This window comes from Falco rusticolus, chromosome Z (assembly GCF_015220075.1).
Source record: "Falco rusticolus isolate bFalRus1 chromosome Z, bFalRus1.pri, whole genome shotgun sequence".
NCBI classification, from domain to species: Eukaryota; Metazoa; Chordata; class Aves; order Falconiformes; family Falconidae; genus Falco; species Falco rusticolus.
In genome coordinates, this window is record NC_051210.1 from 73,142,796 (window position 1) to 73,163,562 (window position 20,767).

Genomic DNA, 20,767 nt, shown 5'->3' on the forward strand with positions numbered 1-20,767 from the left:
GGGACAAGAGAGCCATGAAGCCCCATGCAAGCTCTGGACTGCTGCTGGTGCCTGTCCCTCCCTTGCGGTTTGGGTCCAAAATGGCCCCACCCCCATATTCCACTCATATCACCTCATCTTATTCTCCCACCAATGCCTCCTCTGCATGCTGTGACCCACCTTTTATGTGGCCCTTCCTCCCCTCTTGCCCTGACTACCCCCCAGTTGTCCTCCTGCCCCCAGACAGGCAAAGAAGCCCCCCTGCTGTTTCTCCAGCCCCCCTCTGCCCCACCACCTCCTTCCCATCACACCTAACTCAGACCTTGGCAGAGTTCTTCAGCTGGTAGACAGCAGGGTCATCTCCAGCTTTTCCAGCAGCTGCCTTGGTGGCACCGATCAGGTCTCCAAGTGCCTTGGCCACATCCTTCACAGCATTGATCAGGACCACCTGGGGAAAGCAAGACCAAGGCAACAGCTTGGCTATGGTCACACTCAGGCTGGGTGTGGTGTGGCCCAACAGTAAGAAATCTGGGCACCCCACAGCATACAGGGAGCCCAGCTCCATCAGCACCAGCCAAAGTCCAACCAACCCTTAACATGCAGAATCCAGCCCAGAGCGCCACACAACAGCTGTAACGCTCAACCCCTTCAAGCAAGCTACAAGCAGCCTCTGTTCACCCTACACACCCCATCTCACCTGAGTCTCTGGGTCTTCAGATCCCAGGCTGGCAGCACCCAGCTTCACCACCTCCGCCAGGCGGGTTATGGTGGACACAGAGGACTGGGCAGCCTGGGCTAGCTTTTCCTGACTAGCCGTGGCATTCTGCACTAACACCTTGGTGTCCTCCACCAGTGCCTTAGCTGTCTTCAAGATGCCCTCCCTGGGGAGAAGAAGAGAGTCAGTGAGGACACAGCCCTCTACGTGCACACATGGTCCTCACAGGGTAGAGAGACTGTGGACCGTGCCTTCTGTACACACAAGATGGAGAGGAAGGGAAACAGAGTCAGCATGACCTGAACTTGGCAAGTCTCCCTGGGCTGGTACACAGCTCAAAGACAGGAGACCATGGTCTCCTGGCATTGGACAGAGCCTGACCCTCCACCCCTGGCTGAGCAGAGGCTGGATTAGATGCCTGGGTACCTGTGGTCAGCGAAGGTCTCGGAATTCTCCCGGTTGAGGGTTCCTGCTGTGGCAAACATGATGGTGGTATCCAGGTCAGCAATGATGCCAGAGACAGCACTGGCTGCTGTGATGCAGGCTTGCGTCCCGCGGTTCCCAGCCTGAAGAGCTGCTAGCACATGAGACACCTGTGGGGTATAAGTAGGGTGACCAGGGGAGCAGAGTAGGTTCAGGCCATCCCACCACACACACCTTCTCCAGCACCTCCCAGAACAGAGCCACTCCATACTAAGGAGAGCAACTGGGAATTGTGTGGTCTGGACACCCCTTCTTAGCTTCTGGTTATTTTTACCTTCTCCCTATCCTATTCAGGGGTCCAGAAGATATTGGACTCTGGTAGTTTACAAATTAATAAGGTTTGCAGGATGGGCATCAGACCATCACTTGTTCCTTCTTTAGCTGCTAAACTTCATTTCTGTACTTGGGCAAGCACTCACAGAAGAACAAGTTTTGTGACAGAAAGCAGTCTTGGAAAGGCAGGACCTGCAGGAGGTCCTGAGTATGCAGGCACATGCCAGGCATGATGAACAAGCATTTGTTTTGCTTTTGTGATTTTGCTTACAAGCACTGCTGCTCTACCTCTATCAACTAGAGTTTCCAAGCTGCGTTTTCACCTGTTAGTCAGAAGTGTACTCTTAAGACCGACTGTCCACTATGCCAGCAAAAGGTGAGGGGGAGATCAATCACCCAGCATGAGCTGCAAGCTTGGCTGGAGACACAGCAAATGCTACGCCCACCACTGCAAGACTTGATTTGGAGAGCCCCAGGCTGCCACCAGTATGTAGATCTGTCCCCCCCGGCAAGCCATCATCAGGACATCAGCAGGCAGCACCTGGACATCACACTCGGCCATCACAGCACCTGCTGCTGTTAGGGTGCCTGGAGGAGGATCCACCCTCCACCCTTTCAGCTGCGCAAGGCGAGTGTAGTTGAGAGAGCCAGCAGAGCCCAACACAAGCAGGGGAGAACCTAGTATCATGGCTCCAAGGGCAGGTACGTGGCACAATCCAGCATCCCATTCACCTTGCCACACCGTCACCCCTCTCTGTGTACAACTTACCTTCTCAGAAACCTTGCGCGCACTCTCTATCAGCTCCTTCTTGGTGTAGGCATCGCTGGGGCTGCACTGCAGGGCTCCAGCCTTGGTGACCAGGGCAGCACAGCCATGACCCAGCTCCTGCACCCGACGCTTGATGTGGGAGCCAATCTGGAGAGGAACACGTGCATGAGAGAGCCAGCAGGGAACTAAGCCCCACATCCACAACACCCGCTGGTGAACACCAGCCACCCCCACCCAGCTACTCTCTCCCAATCTTTCCACTCAGGACAGGGAAAAAAGGAAACATGGCTTTGCACCACATTTCCACACCGTGTTGCAGGGAAGGTGTGAATGCTTCCTGCCCCCAGTTCCGCTGGGATGTTTGAATGTCCCTGTCCTCTGCTCTCACACCCCAGCAGACCCTGCTGTGCCTCATGGCATGCTCCCGCACTCCCCCATGCTTGCACCTCCTCGTTCTCAGCAGTGAGGGCAGCCGGCTTGGCCTCTTGTGCCAGCTGCCCATAGTCGTTGGTGAGCTGGTTGGCCAGTATGCCCAGTTCATCCGGGTTGGTGGTGGATTTGGTGACCTGCCAATGGAAGAAGAGCAGGAGTTGGAGCAGCCCTACACTGGGACAGACAAGCACAGAGGGTGACCACCTGCCTCGGTGGCAGGCAGTGCTTTCTACAGTGGCAGGCTTGATTGCACCCACCATCTCCTGAACAGTCACTGCGATGGCCTTGGCTGTCTTCACCATCGTGGTCTGGTAGTCCACAAAGGTCCCCTCTGGCTCGCCCATCGGCCCCTCGTCCAGCTGCAAGAGACCATCAGGAAGCTCTGGCTCCAGCTCCAGCCCCAAAGACCTTTTAGCGTTTGACCTTGACTCCTCTCCCACCCCCAGCCCTCACCAGGTCCTCTCCACACTCCCCTCACCTGGTTGATGGCCTGGGTGATGGAGTCCACCATACCCCCCACAACACCTGCAGCACTGGCTGCCTCATTCAGGGTTGTGGTCAGGTCCTCCACTGCTTCCTTCATCATCTGCACGGCCTCCTCCAGGGCCTCCTGAGTGTGGGCAGCTTGCTGCAAGGATGAACCAGAGTGACGGAAGGCAGGCTGTGGCTCCCCTCCTAACAGGGATGCTGCACACTTATCCCAGATTTCCATGTCTGGCACACGCATGTGGCACCATGCAGCACCCACGCACATAGGGGAGCACACCACTGACACGTGTCCCTCCGGCTCACCTTGGGGTTCCCACCAGCCTCCTTGGCTGTGTACAGCATCTGTAAAGCGGACTCGGCCAGTGTTTTGGTCTGGTCCAGGAGGTTCATCTGCTGCTGGTGGTTGGGTGTTTTGGAGGCAGCACCGACAGCTGCCATAATAAGCGGCTCAAAGTACTGAGCCATCTGGGACACCTAGGGAAGAACATCATCAGCACCAGCAGCTTCCATTCCCAGCTGCCTTGTGCCTCTCCTCCCACCATAAGCTTCTCCACACACAGTGAGGGCCTTGTCAGCAGCTCCCCATCCCCATGTTACCTTGTGCCCCAGCTGTGAGGCCTCGGCCCGTGCTGCGCTGGCTACAGGCTCAATCAGGTTGCTGATCTCCTGGACAGCTGTGATCATCTGGTTGTGCAAAGCCTGTTGCGACGAGAAGGTGTTGCATGAGGCTGCAGCAGGGCTGGAGTCACTGCATGCAGCTGGAGGGAAGGACACCTGTCCCTGTTAGGCTTGCAGCAGCACATCCCTGACCCACCTCCTGGGAGATATCTTCTCGGGGGGCCAGCTGCTGGCTGATGGCAGCAAGGGAGGCCTGGTCCACCTCCCGCATGCATCTGTTCAGGACCTCAATGGCCTCGTCACATTCCCGCTGTCCTGGAGCTTTGTCCCTGTGTGAAGATGGATCAGCCCAGCGCTGGCAAGTGCTATGCCATCCTTTCACCCTCACCCCCACCTGGTGCCAGTGAGGGACAGGAGCCATCTTCCTGGGCTTTGGGACCAACCCAGCATCATAGAGCCCAGGCACACTGGCATGCATTCCCATCAACCCATGCCAGGGCTGGGGGAGCAGCTCTTGCACAGGACAAGAGGGACGGCATCTTCCATCCCATCCCTTGCCTCCCCTCACCGGCAGCAGCCAAGGACATGATGAGCCGAAACGTGCCCAGGGATGCTTGCTCATAGCAAGGGTACCTGCCAGCAGGGCCAGGGCCACAGTCAAGTTGGCAGGACTCTCCTCACCTCATGTTGGTGATCAGCTTCTTGATGGAGTCCGAGACAGTGCGAGAGTGGCCAGCCAGCACTGACCACTGTGGTGGGTCCTTGGGGTTGACAGCCAGAGAGCGGGCAGTCTGGATGAGGCCAGCAGAGCTCTCCAGCATGGTCTTGGCTGAAGAGACAATGGGCTCCATGGCTCTGCGCCCCTGCACAGGGAGACGATGGGCAGGTGAGGTGAGGGACTGTGCATGGGAAATGACTCCCTCTCCTGTGACCCTCACTCTGGAGCAGCCCCTTGAAGCCCAAGGCTTGCTACCATAACCCCATCGCAACCCCACAAGGCACTAGCCCCACAATGGGACTCTATCCCAAGCTCAGGCAGTGGCACAGCTCCTCCCCACCCTGCAGCAGCCCCTGTCACAGCTGGGCCACATCCCCCCTGCCTCTGCAGCATCCCACCTCCGGGCTGATCTGGGCAGGAACGGTGGCAAACTCTGGGTTGGAGGCGAAGGCCGTCAGGTTATCCACAGCCTCTATGAGAGGAGCAGTGGCAGCACGGCACCGCTCCCGGTTCTCCTCGTTGAACTCACCATCCAGGGCCTGATGTGGAGAGACCAGAGCAGTTATCCAACCCCCGTCATGCCCCAAATCCCATCCCTACCACTGTGCCCCAGCAGGCACACCGCACCTTGATGGTTTTCACCAGGTTAGCTGTGCTGTTGGCCACCTCCTTGGCTGACTGGACAAACTGGCGCTTGGCCACAGGGTTGGCGGTGCGGGAGGAGGCCAGGCGGCAAGTGTTGCACAGGGCTGAGGTGTGTTTCGCTACAATGGTGGCTGCTGACAGCACCTGCAGGGAACAGCAGGGTAAGGCAGGATCCACCCTGACTCCCCACCCCTGCAGCTCTCCCTTCCCACCATCCCCACATGAGGCACCAGTGACCACAGCAGTCCCTCCTGGGACCCAAAAAGAATCACCAAAGTCCTGCACGCCCATAGAGCCCCCCATCTGGACTGTCACCATTGCACCAAAGCTGCAAACCGGTTCCTAGTACAGCTGATGGGGCCTGATGAGATACTAGCCATAATCTTGGCCAGCTCGTGGGATGCTGGTCTTCCAACTAGCTTCACACTCCCTTTTGAGCAACAAGATGCCTGTAACAGTGCCCCCACCTCACACTCACCTGGGACTGGGTGCAGGCAGGGTCCACCAAGTTCTGGCAGGCCATCTGGATGGCTTGGTTAGCTCTGGCAAACTGAGTGGGGTCTACCAAGCCCTGCTGTCCAGCCTGGCTGTTGGGGTCCGACACCCCCACAAGGTAGGCAGCCTAGGAGCACAAGAGAGGCAGTGAGAGTCTGCGCACAGTGGTGAGGCTCAGACCAGGCACAGGCTGTGGAGGAGGCTGACAGCGCTGTCCCACACAGCCAGGCTTGGAGGGGCAGGGGAGGGGTGCACACAGCACCTATGCACCAGGAGTGATGCTCAGAGCTGGAGCTGAGTGCATCTCACCTGGGCAGCTGCCTCCGTCAGCCCGCAGAGGGCTTTAGAGGCCGCACTGATGGAGTCACCGAACTCAGGCAGTTTGCTGTTCTTGGCATTCTGGGAGATGCCAGCCATGGATTCGCCCAGCACCTGCAGGACATACCATGCACTTGTTAGGAAGATCACTTCCCACTCAGGCAGTGCTCCCAGGCTCAGAGCTCACTGTGTGTCATCAGCAGGGGAGGAACCACCTTTCCCTTTGCTCCTACATCCTTCCCAAACCCTCCCTCTGTCCTTCCTGCCAGCTCAGGACTCACCTTGGAGTTCTCCATGACACTGTCAAGGCAATTGAAGTAGGACATGTCGTTGACCGTCTGGGTGGGATTCTCCAACAGCTCCTTCACAGTCTGCAGGGACACAGGTGTCACATCCAGGCAAAGGGTCTGTGCCCTCCACTTGCACCTCCTCTTTGCTCCCTCCTGCCCCTCGCCATGAGTGCAGCTCCCCACTCCCCACCACCTCAGCCTCTCCACTGCCTCAAGATGGGGCTTCTCACCTCCAGCTCCCGCAGGGCATTGTCACACTCCTTCTGGCCTGGCGCCTGCTGGGTGCACATGGTGATGAGCTGGTTAATGCTGTCAGTCACAGCCCTGCAGGGGACAAGGGAGAAAGAACCACGGCTCAGCGCCAGCCCTGCAACATGACCCCACTGCTACAGCAATCTCACAGCGTTCCTCATACCGTGCTGCTGCTGCCAGCTGATTCTTGAGGTTGGGAGCTGCAGGGTCAGCAGAGAGCGCCTTTGCAGCCAGCAGCAGCTTGCTGGAGGACATGGAGATGCTCTTCAAGTTCGACACCACCTGTGCCTGGTCTTCCTTACTCTGCAAGAAACCAAGAAGAGTTACCTGCAGCAGATTTCCAAGCTCCACACCCACCCTGGGTCTTCTCCAGTGGTTTTCAGGCTGAACCAGTTCCTTTCATCCAACTCACCTGCCAACAGCAAGGATACGGTGGCAACACTTGCTGAACTAACCCAAGCCACCTTCTCCCTGCTGCTGTGGTTTTGCACAGCTCCAGGACCCCATCTCACCAGCTGCACTGGTCACAGCCACCCTAACCACCCACTGCCAAGCCACCTTCTCAGGCATCCCAAACCTCTCACAATACCCAGGACCGCCCAATGGGCATCTGCTCTCACCGGGGACTGGCTGGCCATCTCCACTCCCGCTTGGAGGAACTCATTGAAGTCCTGCCCAAATTTGCCGGAGGACTTGGCCAGGTCTTGAGGGGTGCCACGCGATGCCTGCACCAGCTCGTTTGCAGACTGGTTGAGCCCTGCGGCTGCCTGGTTCAGCTGGCTCTGTGCCTCCTGGAAGCTCTTGGTGCTGGGAGGGAACTGGAGGCAGGGAGAGGGGTTAGATGAGGCAGTGAGGAGGATGGGGATGAAGGATGAAGGTCTAGCACATGCTTGTGATATGCTAGAGGAAGCCAGTGCAGACTGACTGGCTTGCATCCCTAGAAGGCTTCCCCCTCCCGCCCCAGCTCAGCTCACCGAATCTGCAAGCAGCCTCTTGCTGGACTCTCCCACCATGCGGATGGCAGCATCCACGTCTCGCTGCCCCGGCAGGCAGTTGACACAGCGGCTCAGGGCCTGCGACACTGCCTTGGCCACCTGCAGAGAAGCAAAGAGCTGTCACCATCCCCCAGCCAACCTCGTGCCCTTCCCGCAGGCAGGCAGGTCACACCGAGGTACCCATTCTCCCCACCTGGGCCAGGCGCTGCTGGCTCTCTGGGTCACCAGGCTTGGCCACCGCTTTCCGCGCCTCCTCAATGAGGTTGTTGGCTTTATCCATGACATCGCTAGCGCACTCCAGCATGGCGCTCTGTGCCTGTGGGTCAGGGGTGGTGGCCGCCACACCGCGGGCAGCCTGGCTGAGCGAGCGCAGGGCCTGGGCCACCTCCCGGGCAGCAATCCCTGTGGGGGATGGAGAGGTCAGCGGCTGCCAGCATGGCCCCCTCCCCACTCCCAGCCATGGCACAGAGGCGATACCTGTGTAGTTCTCATTGCCCTGGGCTACCTCTCCTAGGAGATGTGCGATGGCAGAGCTGACTGCTTTCGTGCTGTTCCCTAGGTCCTGGGCACACTTCTCCATCTGTGGTGGGATGAATGGGGACATGCTGGTGGGCTGCACTTCCTGGCAGCTCCCTTGCCCCAGCAGCCACGCTGCATTACCCTGTGCCACCCTTCCCCACACGCTCACCGTCTCTCCTGGCAAAGGCTTGAGCTTGCCATCGCGGGCGGCTGCCTTGGCTTCCTGCAAGTCCCTCTCCAGGCTCTGTACCAGACCCAGTGCTGAGTCTATCTCAAGAGGTCCACATGCCTCCTGAGCCTGTGATGGGAAAGAAGGGAAGGTGAGTGGGGTGACCTCTGAGCCCACCCTGCTGTAGCAGAGACCATGACCTGTTACCAGGCTATCCCCACTGTTCCCTCCTGCTCTAACAGCTGGGGTCCAATCCCTCTCACCTTCTGAGCGGCTGTGCGGAGCTCAGCCAGAGCTGCAGCCAAGTTCTTGGCACACTGGCTGAGCTGCATCGCGGAAGCTTGGTCTGTGATGGTAGGGACAGTGGCCTTAGCTGCAGCTACCATCTTCCCACCAGGCTGCCAGGCCAAAAGAAAAAACAGTGAGAAGGGGATGAACACGTAACATCTCTCCGCTGCCCATGTGCAGCAAGTTTCCCAGTATCTTAGTAGGACCACGCACAGCAGGAAGGTTGTTAGTGCCAGAGCTCGTATGGGAGACTCCGGGCAGCACGCGTACCTGCAGGAAGTTCTGGCTGGCAGCAATGAGAGCCAGCTGGGCACTGGGGCTGTCTGGCTGCGACTGGCTTCCTCGCACGCCCTGCACCAGCATCGGGATCTGCTCTGCCACCACCTGCCAGAGAAGAGGGTCACTGGAAAGGCTCAGCCAGGAGATGTACCTAATCCAGGATCAGTGGCTGAAAGATCAGCTCCTGGGGGAGCTGCATGAGGACCCCAAGGTCCTGCCTGCCCACTGCCACTAAGCATGAAGCCCCATGGCTGATGGGAGAAGGGATGGGGAGAGGCAGCACAGGAGATGCCAGGATCAGGCCTGGGCCCTTACCTTGCAGCTCTGCACCAGTTGCTGCTGTGCAGCAGGGTTCTTGTTGGAGGAGGCAGCGTGCTGCGCAGCGGCGATGGTCTGGGTGGCAGAGGCTGCAGCTTGTTTGGCTGCATGCTAGCAGAGGGAGGCACGTGTTAGCACTGGCAGCAGGGCAGCCTGCCACACACCAGCACCCAGCTCCCCCTAAACTTCTCCTGTGCCTCCACCTGTGACACCAGAGCATTCCCAGCACCCTCAGTGCTCAGTGTCCCAAAGCAACATGGTGGACACAAGGAAAGGGAAGAGAGCAGTGGGCAGGTCCCTGCAGGATGCAACACAGACACTATACATGAAAAGGACTTGTATCCCTCCAGGAAGTGCATGGATGAGGGGGCTCCTGGTCAGGTCTTGCTCACTGACCACGCCTGCTTGTCCTCCATGGCCCCTTTCCCAGTGTCTCACCTCCAGCTTGTGCACAAGCTTCTTCTTGATGGCATTCTGGGCTGCTGCGTTGGTCGCCATGCGGAGCCCCTCTGCTGCCTCACGCAGCCGCTGCTGCTGCTCCTCACTGTCTGGGTGGGCTGCGGCTCCCTGGAGAAAGCAGGAAACCCATTCAAAGCTTGCAGGGACCACAGGGTCCCTTGTCTTCCTGACACAGCAGCTGTGCTCTGGCCCACAAGGCAGCTCAGCTGCTTAGGAAGTTGGGGAGATGCCCAAAGCCTCTTGGGGAAAGCTCAGCAGCAGAAGAGCTCCAGGAAAAGCCTCACTCCACCACACCTGGCCTGGTGCAGGACCTTGCTCTGGGAACTGCTCCCCCACCTAGGGGCTGCTTGTCCCCATCCTTGCAGTGAGCCAACCGTGTCAGGCAAGGCTGGAGGCCAAAGCCAGTGTCTATCCTCCCCCATGCCACTGACCTTTGCAGCCTCCACCATCTTGGCAGTGGCATCAGCCAGGATCTTGGCTGCGCTCAGCAGCTTGCGCGAGTTCTCCAGGTCTGTCTCTCCCTCTGCATCAGCTTTGATGGCATTGACGAGGTCAGAGGTGGCCTGGGCCAGAATACGAGCCTGACGCACCATTTCCCCTGGGACAGAAAGGAAGGGTGGCCCATTAGCAAGTCCCATGGGCTTCCTGATATCTCCCCATCCACCAGGTTCTACCCCAGGTGACATAAGCTGCTCTCACCAGCATCGCCCATGGAGCTGAAGATGTTCTCAGTGACATTGAGGATGGTGTCGGTGGCCTGGTCGTAGCGCCCAATGGGCTGCCCACCCAAGGCGTGCTGCTTGATGTGCTGCAGCAGGTCATTCAGGGCCTGGGTGACGGCTGTGGCTGCCACCCCCACCTGCTTCAGGAGCTGGTCATCATTGGTGGCTGCTTTGGAGGCTTCCACACAGCCCTCCGCCGACTTGGCCACCAACTTGCCAGCCTCGATTAGCTGCTCCTGGCAGACTGGGGAGCTGATTGTAGGAGCCACTACCTGGAGGGGGAGAGAAAGCACGGTGGGCTTCTAGCAGGACCTGTACAGGGACAGCTGCCTGCAGTTTCTGCTGCTCCGAAGATAATATTCAGTGCTTGGGCACAGTGGCATGGACCCTAGCCTGAGGCAGCCCACGCTTCTGGTGCCAGACCCCTGATCTCCCACCGGAGGACATGTGGTCCTGGCACACCTACGACCCCACCATGGAGCTGCCACCAGCCAGATGATGCTTGCAGCCATGCTGAGGCAAGGGTTAACCTTGCTGCTTACCTTGGTGCAGGCCACCAGCTGGGAAGTGGAGAGGGCACACTGGGTGGCAGCAGCGATCACCTGCGTCTGCAGTGCAGCATCCTCTGTTTTCTGAGCCACGTTCTTGGCTTTGAGCACCAGTGCAGCGGCAGCACTGGCCACTGCCTTTGCCAGATGCATGAGCATGTCCTGGGGAGGACACAGAGGGTCAGTTTGTGGAGGCACAACAGCAGGAGCACCGGCAGCCACCAGAAGGGCTCTCATGAAATATTCAGTGGGGAAACATGAGCTCTCAGGGCCTTTCATCCACTCTGTCCCAACACCAGCAGCACTGAACACCTGGAGTGGCTGGCAACACCTTGACCCCATGTCTATTGTGTGCCTCAGCCAGTGGTGAGGCTGTAACCTGCCCTTGAGCTGCAGCCTGCACCATGGCACCACCACAAACACCATCCAAAGCAGCTTGGGCAACACTCACCATCACCGCAACACCCATGACCTGCTCTATGCCCACTCTCCAGGCAACAACCTGTGCCGAGTCCCTGATTGTAATATAGCAACAACCTTCTGCAAGGCACTGCCAGTACTGCTTGGCAAATGGCAAAACAATGATGGACTGCTCCGTGAAAATGGCAGGCACAAGCTGGCTGCAGTACAGCCACACCAGTGTAGCTGCCTGTCCACAGGCTCACCCTACCAGCAAGAGGCAACTGGGGATGCTGCCCACACTGGTCACCTGTACTGCAGGCATACCAGCTGTTTTCTAGCCCATTAGCAACCGACTACGTCTCTGCTGTCATTCCCAGGGCTAAGGGAGAGGTATGACCCAGCAGCCAGCCTCCTCTCCCCAGGGGTGGCAGGGAAGGCATTGGGCCACCTTGGCAGCATGTAACAGGCAGCAACCAGCCCATGGCAAACTGCTTTCCTGCAGGGCATCAGGCAGAAAAGCACACTGCAGCCTTCAGGATTAGCTCCCATGGCACACTGCTGGTGAAAACTGACAGCACCAGTACTAGACAGCAAACACTTGGGGCAAAGACCTTGGTATGCAGGGCAGCGCTCTCTGCCTGCTGCGCCTGCAGTCCTCCTGCCATGTGTGTGCTCACAGCAAGCGGCCCCACACCCCATGACAGCTAAGCCTCTGGCCACCAAGCCAGAAGTATCACAGCATCCCCTCACCCCCTGCAAGCCAAAACTACTCCTGCTGCAATCCGCCACCTTTCCAGACAGGAAGAGAGACCGCAGAGCACATGCACCCAGCTCCAAAGTCCCCAGACCACCGCATCCAAGCCCAAATGAGGGAAGCAGATACACTCGGGTCTGGCAGCTGCAAGGCAGAGCATCCCACTGCACGTGTGCAAATCATCTTCCAGGTTCTAAGGCTGCCCCTTGGGGCTGCCCTGTCCTGGCACTGCCACCCGGCTAAGCATGGCTTCCTGTCCCGGCGCTAGCTTTTCTACTCCCCTTGGCTATCTGTCAAGGCTTTTCTGCTCATGTTGAGGCTGTGTGGCTGCCACAAACAGAAAATCCTTTCCGGAGTCTGTTTTGTCTATACTACAGCTGGATCCTCCCTGCAGCACGGTGTACTCTTCTCCCTTGTGCTGGAAGGAACAGTTGTGGGAAAGTAAGCCAGCTAAGAGTCAGCTCAGCCAAAACAAACCACCCCGCCAGGCTCCAGGTGCCCTGGGTATCTGATGGGAGCAGGCAAACAACTCCCATTGGCAAGGAGTGGCAGGCAGGAGCTGAGGCAGCTACAAGGATGGACTCCCAGGGCAGCGCCTGCCCAAGCAGTGACCCGAGTGCATGGACTTCTGAGAGCCAACCACCAGAAAAGCAGATTTTTATAAGAGCCCTTCTCCCAAGAGTTCAGCTGATAGTCCCCAGAGGAGCACCCCTCACAGTGGAGGGGGCAGGGTCCACCAGGCCATCCATGCCTACAGCCCCCCCTTTTACCGTCTTTGGGTCAGAGGCAGGTAGGATCCAAGCACGCCGGCTTTCTGGGATCTACATGGGAATCCACAAGATAAGATGCGTTACATCACAGCGGCTCTAGGGACAGAGGTGGGCAATGGCCTGTCCCCTCCCTCAGCAAAGTCACTGCTGGGCACCAGCCACACTTCAGTTTGGAGCCCCTCCTGCCATGTCCTGTGCAAAGGCTGATAGTTTTAAGGAGTGGGTGTCCCTGGTTGCCACCGAGTGTGCTCACCTGGAACCGGGGGTCGGTGTCACTCTCCCCAATCTGCTGCAGCAGCTCCCCACTGGTCTGGCCCACAAGGCCAGCAGCCTGCAGGAGATTCTGGCGGGGCTGCAAGGAACAAGGTAAAATCAACAGCAGGCTCATGAGCCAGCCCTGAAACCTCATCACCTGATACTACCTGAACCACCCTCGGCTTCCACCCTCCTCAGCCCCACAGCCCCTCTGGCCCCCCACCTCGGCGCTGGCAGGCTGTGCTGTTTTCAGCAGGTCTGACACTGCGCTCGCCAGGTTCTTGGCTGCCTGCAGAAGCTGCCGCCCGTTCCCTCCCTCATCCTCCATCAGTGCAGCCAGCAGCTTCACGCCCTTGGACATCTCCGTCAAGTTGGAAGAGATGGTGGTGACGGCACAGCCCACAGCAGTGTAGTCTGTGTCCGCTGGATCCCCTGCACAGGGAGAAGACGAGTCACGATGAGATACACTTCAAGTGATGCTCCAAGAGTATCCCTGTGCCCGTCACTGATATGGTTCTCATTCCTGGGAGCCTGGGGAAAGACTCTCTGGCTCCTAAGCCTGGAAGGTTGTCACATCAAGTGAGTTTGGGCAGGAGGGCCTGGGGAAAGAGAGCTGCACTGTGTCATGGCTGTGCCTGGAGCTATGGCAGGGGACTGGACAACATGCTCCTGGTCCAGAGGATGGCTGGTCAGCCAAGGACTGGGAGGAAAGGTCTGGGCTGGATACAGGCAGGGATCTAAAGGCAGGGTGAGCCCATGGGGGCATGGCCAGCTCTACAGGCATGTTAGCAGCAGTCGGGGTTGATTTAGCTCTAGCTGGGGCAGGCTGGCTCCTTCAGTCTTTTAATGGAGGGCAGAAGCCATGACCGTCAGCCAGACAAGAGACCAAGCCTTCCCCAGAGATGGGGCACCCCTCTTCTCCAACCCTTCATATACCTGCAGTGAGGTTGACCACTGAGGCTGTGCCAGCAGTGATAGCATCCACTTGGGAGTGGATCTCATGCTTCGACTCATCCATCTTGTTTTTGCGCCAAGCTTTGGATGCCTGAAATGGGGAGAACAGAGTCGGGAGATGGTGGTGGAGGTAGTGTGTAGCTGCACCCATGCTCACACAGAGAGATGCAAGGAAGAAGAGACAAAAAGGGAAGGAAGAGCTGTGACCACCCAAAACTCCCCAGCCCAACCTGACCGCGCAAGTCCCCTCCACTCCTGCCCCCAGAGTCAGATACAGCCCCACTCTTTGCAGGCAGATCTTCCCAGGAGCTGCTGACAGCTCTCCTAGGAAAGAGGCCAGCCTCACCCAGCCCAGCCAACAACCTCCAACAAGGTCCCCCCCTCAGCATCCTGCCTTCAGCCAGCACTCACAGCATCCTGCCCAAGGGGCGGCAAGGTCTCGAAGTCGTCCAGTGTGGCCTGGGCTGCATGCACAGCCTGCATGCTGGAGTTGATGGTGCCAGTCAGGGCTTGCTGGGCTGAAGTCTGCAACACAGAGACAGACTGAGGTACAAGGGAGGCTCAAAATCTAGGAAAATCTAGGACAGTGCTCTAGGTAGGCGTCTCCACAAAGGGGGTGCACCTAGCAAAAAGGGGATCTTCCTCTCTGCCCCTCCCACTAGGAAACGGTCCATCCCACCATGGGTACAAGTAAGATCTCGCAGTTAACCAGCTCTCAGGGAGTGGGGAGCAGTGCAGTGGGACCCCACAATGCTTTTACAGCAAGGCCCATAGCAGGCTAAGTGAGGCCAAAGAAAACAGCTTCCTTGTGACCTTTTCCAAGCACTTCTCCAGCTGCAGAGAACATGGAGGGCACCAAAGCCAGGCAGAGGGCTCTGCTGCAAAACACAGCACTGGTGGGGCTGGCCAAACACTGCAGCCTGGGGCAGCTTAACCTGAAGGAGAGGCTGTGGCCACCAGCCAGGGGAAAATGCCAGGGCGTCGCTCAAGTTTGCAGAGCAGGAGTGGGAGGACACCAGCTCAGCCAGCCAGCAGCACAGAGGCCCTGCTCTTCACAGCAAGCCAACACCGGGCCACGGATGCAGATGGATGGGTCTAAATGAGCCCGATGGGCACCTTTCGGAGTTTGCGTGCTATGGTGGGCACAGGGAGTGCTTACCAGAGGAGGCATGTGCCCTCGGTGCATCTGGCCACTGGTGATTTGCAGTTGAGGCTGCGGCATCGTGCCCACCTGGAAGTTTTCTGGCCCTCCAGCTCCGGTTCGCATGATGGCTGGCAGGGCCACTGAGCCCAGCTCTGCCTTGCCTACACGGTTGAACTGCTGCTGCAAGACAGTGGACCTGAAACAGGGAGAAATACCAGGTCAAGGGATGCCCACAGTCCCAGCAAGAGGCTCTGCACGAGTGCCAGTAGCACTTCCTCCAGACGCGCTGTGTTGCAAACTTGGCTGGAGCCCACTTTCCTTTCAAATTCCACTTGGCAGCTAACTTGCTCCTGGAGGACTTACTTCTTTGGAGACACGGAGTCTTCCAGCATGGTGGACTCCTCATCCCCCTCCAGTCCAAAGTGGTCTTTGCTCTTTTTCTGCAGAGGGAAAGAGAAAACATGTCAGCCAGCAAATTCCTCCCAGCCTTCCCCTCCCTCTGCAGCTCAGGCACTGTACTGGAGCCACAGAATCCCCCTGCCCTGTCTCCAGTTTCCCCAGTGGCACAGTGTGCCAACAGCTGTCTGGAGGCAGCTGCAAGAGGCACCCTGCATCCCTCTCCAGAGACAAGTCTGTTATTGGTGCCCTCCCCAGCACAGCCTCACCTTTTTGAGGATGATATCGATGTAGCCAGCAATCAGCTGGGCGATTTGCTCCCCCTCCGTCGTCTGCACTGAGTAGTAACCGTCCTGGTAATCTCCAAAATCCTGCAATGGCAGGGCACAGGGTAGCACTGGAGCAGGGCACTGGCAGCCATCCTGAGCCCCTCTGGTATGTACTAAGCACCCAAGCACCAGCCTCCAAAACATGAGCCGGGACAGAAACCAGAGGAGGGCAAGGCTATCCTACCATGGGGCAATACCCAAGAGAGGCGCTGGCATGACAGCAGCACCCCACAGGGGCACCACCAGAGAGGGGAGGTGGGGGACAAGGGCTGGTCCCTACCAGGGTGAAGCTCTTGGGCGACGCTGCCCAACGCTTGATGTTGGTCAGGCTCCACTCCTGAATTACTTCCTTGGTCTTCTCGTCCACACGCATCACACACTCCTTGGTGATACCCAGCAGCCGTGGCACCAGCTTGTTCTTCCCCTTCATCTTCTCCTGTGGGCCACAACAGAATGGTTGTGAGCTGTCCCCAGGACAGATCCACCCAGGCATAGACCTTTGAGGCCTGCTGGATACCAAACACCCCCAAGGCCACACTTTCTGGTGGTGACAACCATGGCATGGGGCTTGAAGATGAGAAAAGGTATGAACCATGTGGTGGGAAGTGGGAAGGGTGTGAAGGCAGTGCACGGGGAGAGGCAAGAAGGAGAGGTGGCGAGTGGAGACCCAGGAAAAACTGGAGTAATGTGGTTGGAGGGGTAGCAGCTGGAGGCATGACAGACAGGGGGATGCTGGCATAATTTTTGTCAGTCAGAGGTGGGACCAGAGGGCCTGCTGCTCTACCTTGACCAAGAAGAAGGAGACCCCATAGGTCTTGAGGGAACGGGCAAGTTTCACGTAGCGAACTTTGGCCTCGATCTCACTCATGTTCCCGCAGTTCTTGTGGGCCTGCAACAGCAAAGACAGTACATCATGCTAGCTCCACAGTCTCCTGGTTGTGCCACCATCACCCTGTCAGTCTTTCCAGGCTCTCCATGCCCCACCGGCATCCTCTACCCCTGCTACAGCATCCTTCTGACCTCTGGGACTTCAGGAGCTGCTTTGTCTGTCCACCTACAGCTTCCTGCTCCTGTTTCTCACCCACCAAACTGCTATGTGTTGCCTCCAGAAAAAAGCAGCCTCAGCCTTTGGAGAGGAGGAACAAGAAGCCCAGGTCTCAACACTCCCCCTGCACGTACCATGAAGATCTTGCGCTCCCCTTTCTGCTTGATGTACTCCTTGGGCAGGAAATCCTTGAGTCTGCCAAGAGACAGCCAAGCCAGCTGTTAGCAGCAAAGCCTGAAGCCAGTGTTTGTCTTCAACTACAAAGAGGCCCAACCCAGAGCCTCGGACACATCCCTGCCAGGGCACAGGCTGGGACTTTCTGGGAGCAGGAAGGATGTGGGAGAGGTTGCTGCAGTAATGAAAGCTCCTCCAGGAGCTGCCCTGCTGAGAGTGAGGTGGAGGTGCTGAGGATGCAGCCCCTCATGCAGTGTCAGGGGAGGCCAAACAGTGGGCTGGGGCTCCCACCATCAGACCTGGCTGCATGTCCCTGGGGGGTGCCAGAAGGAATATAAGGGGGAGCTGGCACTCCTTACAGCTGGTGTGGACCACCATGCTTGGGCACTGCAGGGAGGAGAGCGGTTGCATCAGAGGCAACTGCATCCCCAGAATCCCATGCGCTGGCACGGTGCTGGGGGCTGCCAAGCTCCTTGAGCCACCTCAAGACAAGCCCAGGGGGTTCCATGGGACACTCACTCCAGAAAGCCTGGCTTGTGCTTCTGCTCATTGTGTGGACCAAACTGGATCTGGCACTGGTAGCCAGCAAACTCGCAGGCTTTGTCAAAGGAGACAGGGTGGGAACCGTTCAGGATGTCGTCACGAGCCTGCATGGGAAAGGAAGACATCACCGTGGGTTGGGCAGCCATGCAGCCCTGCCACTGCTCCCCTCCACACCAAGCCAGAGCTATTTTCCAGTCTTAAAAAAAAGCAGCCCTGAAAAAGAGGATCTAGGGCCCAGCTGTCCCCCACAGGGACCATCACCAAGCCTGGGAGAGGAACAGCAGCAGGACTTCAGGACGGTTCCTACCAGACAGAGGAGACATGGGATCCCCTGGGGAGCTTAGGAGTACACAGAGGGCAGGACTGAGATTGCCACTGTTGGCTCTTACCCGAGAGATCACTGGGCATCCCTGAAGAGCCCACAGTGGCTCCTGGCCAAAACCCTCAGCCAACACCCCTGGCAGGGGGCTGGCATGAGGCAGTGGAGCCAGGCACTCCAGAAAGCTGTAGTACCTGCACATAGAGCAAGTTGAGCTGCACAGGATCTCGTGAGTCCACGTTCTGGTCAGAGTAGAAGAACTTGCGCCGCAGCAGCAGCGTTTCATTGTCATCGATGCCTTGCTCACGCAGGGTCCGGCCATGGTCCAGCCAATTCACTGCAGGCAACACCAACACATGAGCAGGGACAGGCACCAAGGCAGGGCCAGTCCCCAACCCGGGGCTGCTCACAGAGCAAGAAAGGGATGTCTGTTTGGTGCATCCCGGCTCTCACCCCTCTGCCCTGGGCTTCCTGGCAGGAATGCTCCAGGGAGTGTGAGCACATGTTCCCTCACCACAGTCCCTTCCACTCCCCTGTACTGGCTCTTCCCCTTGCAGGAGTCCCTGCTCCCCTCCCTGGCGCCCTCAGCAGTGGCTGACCCCGTCCCCAGCATGTGCAGGCACCTACACTCGTCATCCGTGTGCAACTTCTGCTTGAGCTTCTCCATCTTCTTCTCATCTCGCAGCAGGGTCTTGTCCTTCTTAAGCGTACCAGTAACCTCCTCCTTCTTCTCTTCCATAATCTCCCGAACAAGTGAGTACTCATCGTAGTTGGTGATGCCTGCAGGAAAGCAGAGGACCGGGCTCAGCATGACTTTGCTGCAAAATACAGAGCCTGCAGCAATGCAGGGGTGCAGAGCAATGTACCCTCTTCAGCATCACACTGTCCACCCTTTGGACATCCCTGCTGCCAGGTCATCCACCACAGAGCTGCTCCTGCTCCTCCAGCACCCCCAACAGACACTGCCATCTCTTCACACCTCCCTTCCGCCCCACTGTTGCTGTCCCCTCCTCTCACCAATCCGGGCACAGATTGTCATGAGCATGTCCGTGACTGTTTTGGAGTCATCCACCATCACTGTTTTCACTGTCCCATCCAGCATACGGATCTTCAAGGGCCGCTGCTTCTTCTTGTACTCCATGGTGTCCTGTGGGCAGAGTGGTGCACAGTTCCTAGCAGTGGCACTGGCACAGTGTGCCCACATCCCACCATCACACCAACAGCTCCCATCTACCTGGTGCAACTGGAGGGGGTCATAGTGTGCTGCAAGGCACGATGCAAGGCAGCAGGGCAGGCACCCACACCACCTTCACAGTGCAGGCACATCCAACCATGGAGCCAAGGTGGGTAACCAGCTGGAAGGATGTGGGATGGATGCTTATGCTTACCCCATTGCGAAGCATGTAGTAGTCCAGAGCCTTCCCAGCCTCCAGCCAGATCCCTTTCTTTGGGTCTTCATCCGAGAGGAACAGCCCAAAATCATTGGCTGAAAAACAGGTAAAGCCTCTGCCAGGGTAATCCTGAGCAGGAGAGGGCCACCAAGATGCCAGCCTGTGCCCAGGGATGTGCGTTGGGGCAGCCCAGCACGTGAAGCAGTGTCAATGCTGGAGCCTAAACCTAATGAGTGGGCAACAAAGCTGGCAAGCAAGCTTCAAGGTACATGTTTTACCATAGTTATCTATGGAAAATATCATCTGAAGCATGCCTATGCAATGCTGAACTTGGAACTGATAGTCACAACAGAATGAAGAGCTTGGAGATGTGGTTGACAGCTCTCTGAAATCTTGGGTGCACCATGCACCAGCAGTAAAAGCAAGGTAATAAAATGCTGAGGATCATCAGGAAGGGTGTTGGGAACTGGTCTGTAAAACCTAGGCACACCATGTTTTCAGTACTCTGTGGTGGCATGGCCTGAGCCTTGTCCAGGACACAGCAGAGTCTGAAAACAGAGATAATTTAAACAATGCAGCCTTGGTTTGAAGGACAGAGGAGCCAAGACTCTTCTGTTTGGGGCACAGGCTGAAGGACAGGATAAAGGCTTAGAAGGTCTCAGATATAGTTAAGTGCTGTTCACCAAACCGTGCTCCCTCGGGGCTGGGATACCTGGTGAAAGTGCTGCTGCCAGAGCCTGGGCCGTGGCACCCCAGCTCAGACCCACAGACCCCATTTTCATGCTGCAAGAGGCCAGGGCCACGCCTGGCTTTGCCCTGGGAAAGGTCCTTCTCCACCTCTGCAACAACCCTGAGCTGCAGGCTATCTTGGCTTGCTACGTTCATAACGCGTCATCTTGTTGGCAGCTCTCTGCGGGGAGGGACAAATTCCTGAGCTGCCCCACGCCTGCCTGGCTAACGCTGCTGTTAGGATCCTGCTGAACAGGGAGCAGAAAAATCACAGAGGCTTGCCATTTTATTTTTAAATATTTTTTAAAAAAGCTATTTTCAAAGCAAATTCCAAGAGGATGATTCTAAAGCACTGAAAACTGAGCAGCTTGCCCCAGTTCCATATCTTGCGCAGGGAGAGGCACTTCCCGAGACAAAGCAAGAGCAGAGCAGGAAACCTTCACCTAAGCTCCCTCCGTCCAAAGGTGTCAAAAAACCAGGGCAGCTCAGAAAGGGACCCTCGAGTGCCACTGGCTAAGGAGAGCAAAAAGAAACAAAAGCTGCAAGGAACTGATAGGAAAAGAAAAGCTGTGAGCAATTGAAAAGGAACTCGGGAATAAGCAGTTCCCTTTAAGGCTTTCCCCTTGCCTGCCTTTTTTTTTTTTTTTTTTTATAAGCAGGCTGGCCCACACCCAGGAGCAGGAAATGTGGTGCTCCTTCCAACACCACTACAGCCCTGCATCCACACAAACATCCAGACCCTCTCCAAAACTGAAAGCTGTGGTCCGCTGGACTGCTGGCCAGCTGGGC

General features: G+C 57.5%; 1 protein-coding gene across 4 annotated transcripts in view; it reads right to left on the bottom strand.

Annotated features, from left to right (window-relative positions):
- TLN1 (talin 1) overlaps window positions 1-20,767 on the bottom strand; it is a 35,182-nt gene that overhangs the window by 7,549 nt on the left and 6,866 nt on the right. For 3 of the 4 annotated variants that reach the window (XM_037373495.1, XM_037373496.1, XM_037373497.1), the window contains exons 3-48: window positions 19,247-19,344; window positions 18,876-19,005; window positions 18,486-18,638; window positions 18,053-18,195; window positions 17,516-17,643; window positions 16,957-17,017; window positions 16,562-16,666; window positions 16,058-16,213; window positions 15,718-15,819; window positions 15,416-15,492; window positions 15,068-15,248; window positions 14,320-14,433; window positions 13,891-13,999; window positions 13,178-13,386; window positions 12,953-13,051; window positions 12,700-12,750; window positions 10,768-10,935; window positions 10,203-10,497; window positions 9,935-10,101; window positions 9,483-9,611; window positions 9,042-9,155; window positions 8,718-8,831; window positions 8,423-8,557; window positions 8,160-8,288; window positions 7,949-8,051; window positions 7,665-7,873; window positions 7,451-7,570; window positions 7,097-7,294; window positions 6,640-6,779; window positions 6,455-6,548; window positions 6,216-6,305; window positions 5,926-6,048; window positions 5,600-5,743; window positions 5,104-5,265; window positions 4,875-5,015; window positions 4,440-4,621; window positions 3,955-4,087; window positions 3,738-3,839; window positions 3,444-3,614; window positions 3,130-3,279; window positions 2,909-3,010; window positions 2,666-2,785; window positions 2,220-2,366; window positions 1,121-1,287; window positions 677-860; window positions 302-427 (exon numbers count right to left, since the gene is read on the bottom strand). In XM_037373495.1, coding sequence (XP_037229392.1) covers window positions 302-427; window positions 677-860; window positions 1,121-1,287; window positions 2,220-2,366; window positions 2,666-2,785; window positions 2,909-3,010; window positions 3,130-3,279; window positions 3,444-3,614; window positions 3,738-3,839; window positions 3,955-4,087; window positions 4,440-4,621; window positions 4,875-5,015; window positions 5,104-5,265; window positions 5,600-5,743; window positions 5,926-6,048; window positions 6,216-6,305; window positions 6,455-6,548; window positions 6,640-6,779; window positions 7,097-7,294; window positions 7,451-7,570; window positions 7,665-7,873; window positions 7,949-8,051; window positions 8,160-8,288; window positions 8,423-8,557; window positions 8,718-8,831; window positions 9,042-9,155; window positions 9,483-9,611; window positions 9,935-10,101; window positions 10,203-10,497; window positions 10,768-10,935; window positions 12,700-12,750; window positions 12,953-13,051; window positions 13,178-13,386; window positions 13,891-13,999; window positions 14,320-14,433; window positions 15,068-15,248; window positions 15,416-15,492; window positions 15,718-15,819; window positions 16,058-16,213; window positions 16,562-16,666; window positions 16,957-17,017; window positions 17,516-17,643; window positions 18,053-18,195; window positions 18,486-18,638; window positions 18,876-19,005; window positions 19,247-19,344 — 6,275 coding nt within the window. The remainder of the gene's footprint in view (window positions 1-301; window positions 428-676; window positions 861-1,120; window positions 1,288-2,219; window positions 2,367-2,665; window positions 2,786-2,908; window positions 3,011-3,129; window positions 3,280-3,443; window positions 3,615-3,737; window positions 3,840-3,954; window positions 4,088-4,439; window positions 4,622-4,874; window positions 5,016-5,103; window positions 5,266-5,599; window positions 5,744-5,925; window positions 6,049-6,215; window positions 6,306-6,454; window positions 6,549-6,639; window positions 6,780-7,096; window positions 7,295-7,450; window positions 7,571-7,664; window positions 7,874-7,948; window positions 8,052-8,159; window positions 8,289-8,422; window positions 8,558-8,717; window positions 8,832-9,041; window positions 9,156-9,482; window positions 9,612-9,934; window positions 10,102-10,202; window positions 10,498-10,767; window positions 10,936-12,699; window positions 12,751-12,952; window positions 13,052-13,177; window positions 13,387-13,890; window positions 14,000-14,319; window positions 14,434-15,067; window positions 15,249-15,415; window positions 15,493-15,717; window positions 15,820-16,057; window positions 16,214-16,561; window positions 16,667-16,956; window positions 17,018-17,515; window positions 17,644-18,052; window positions 18,196-18,485; window positions 18,639-18,875; window positions 19,006-19,246; window positions 19,345-20,767) is intronic. The other variant, XM_037373498.1, reaches the window with a different exon arrangement.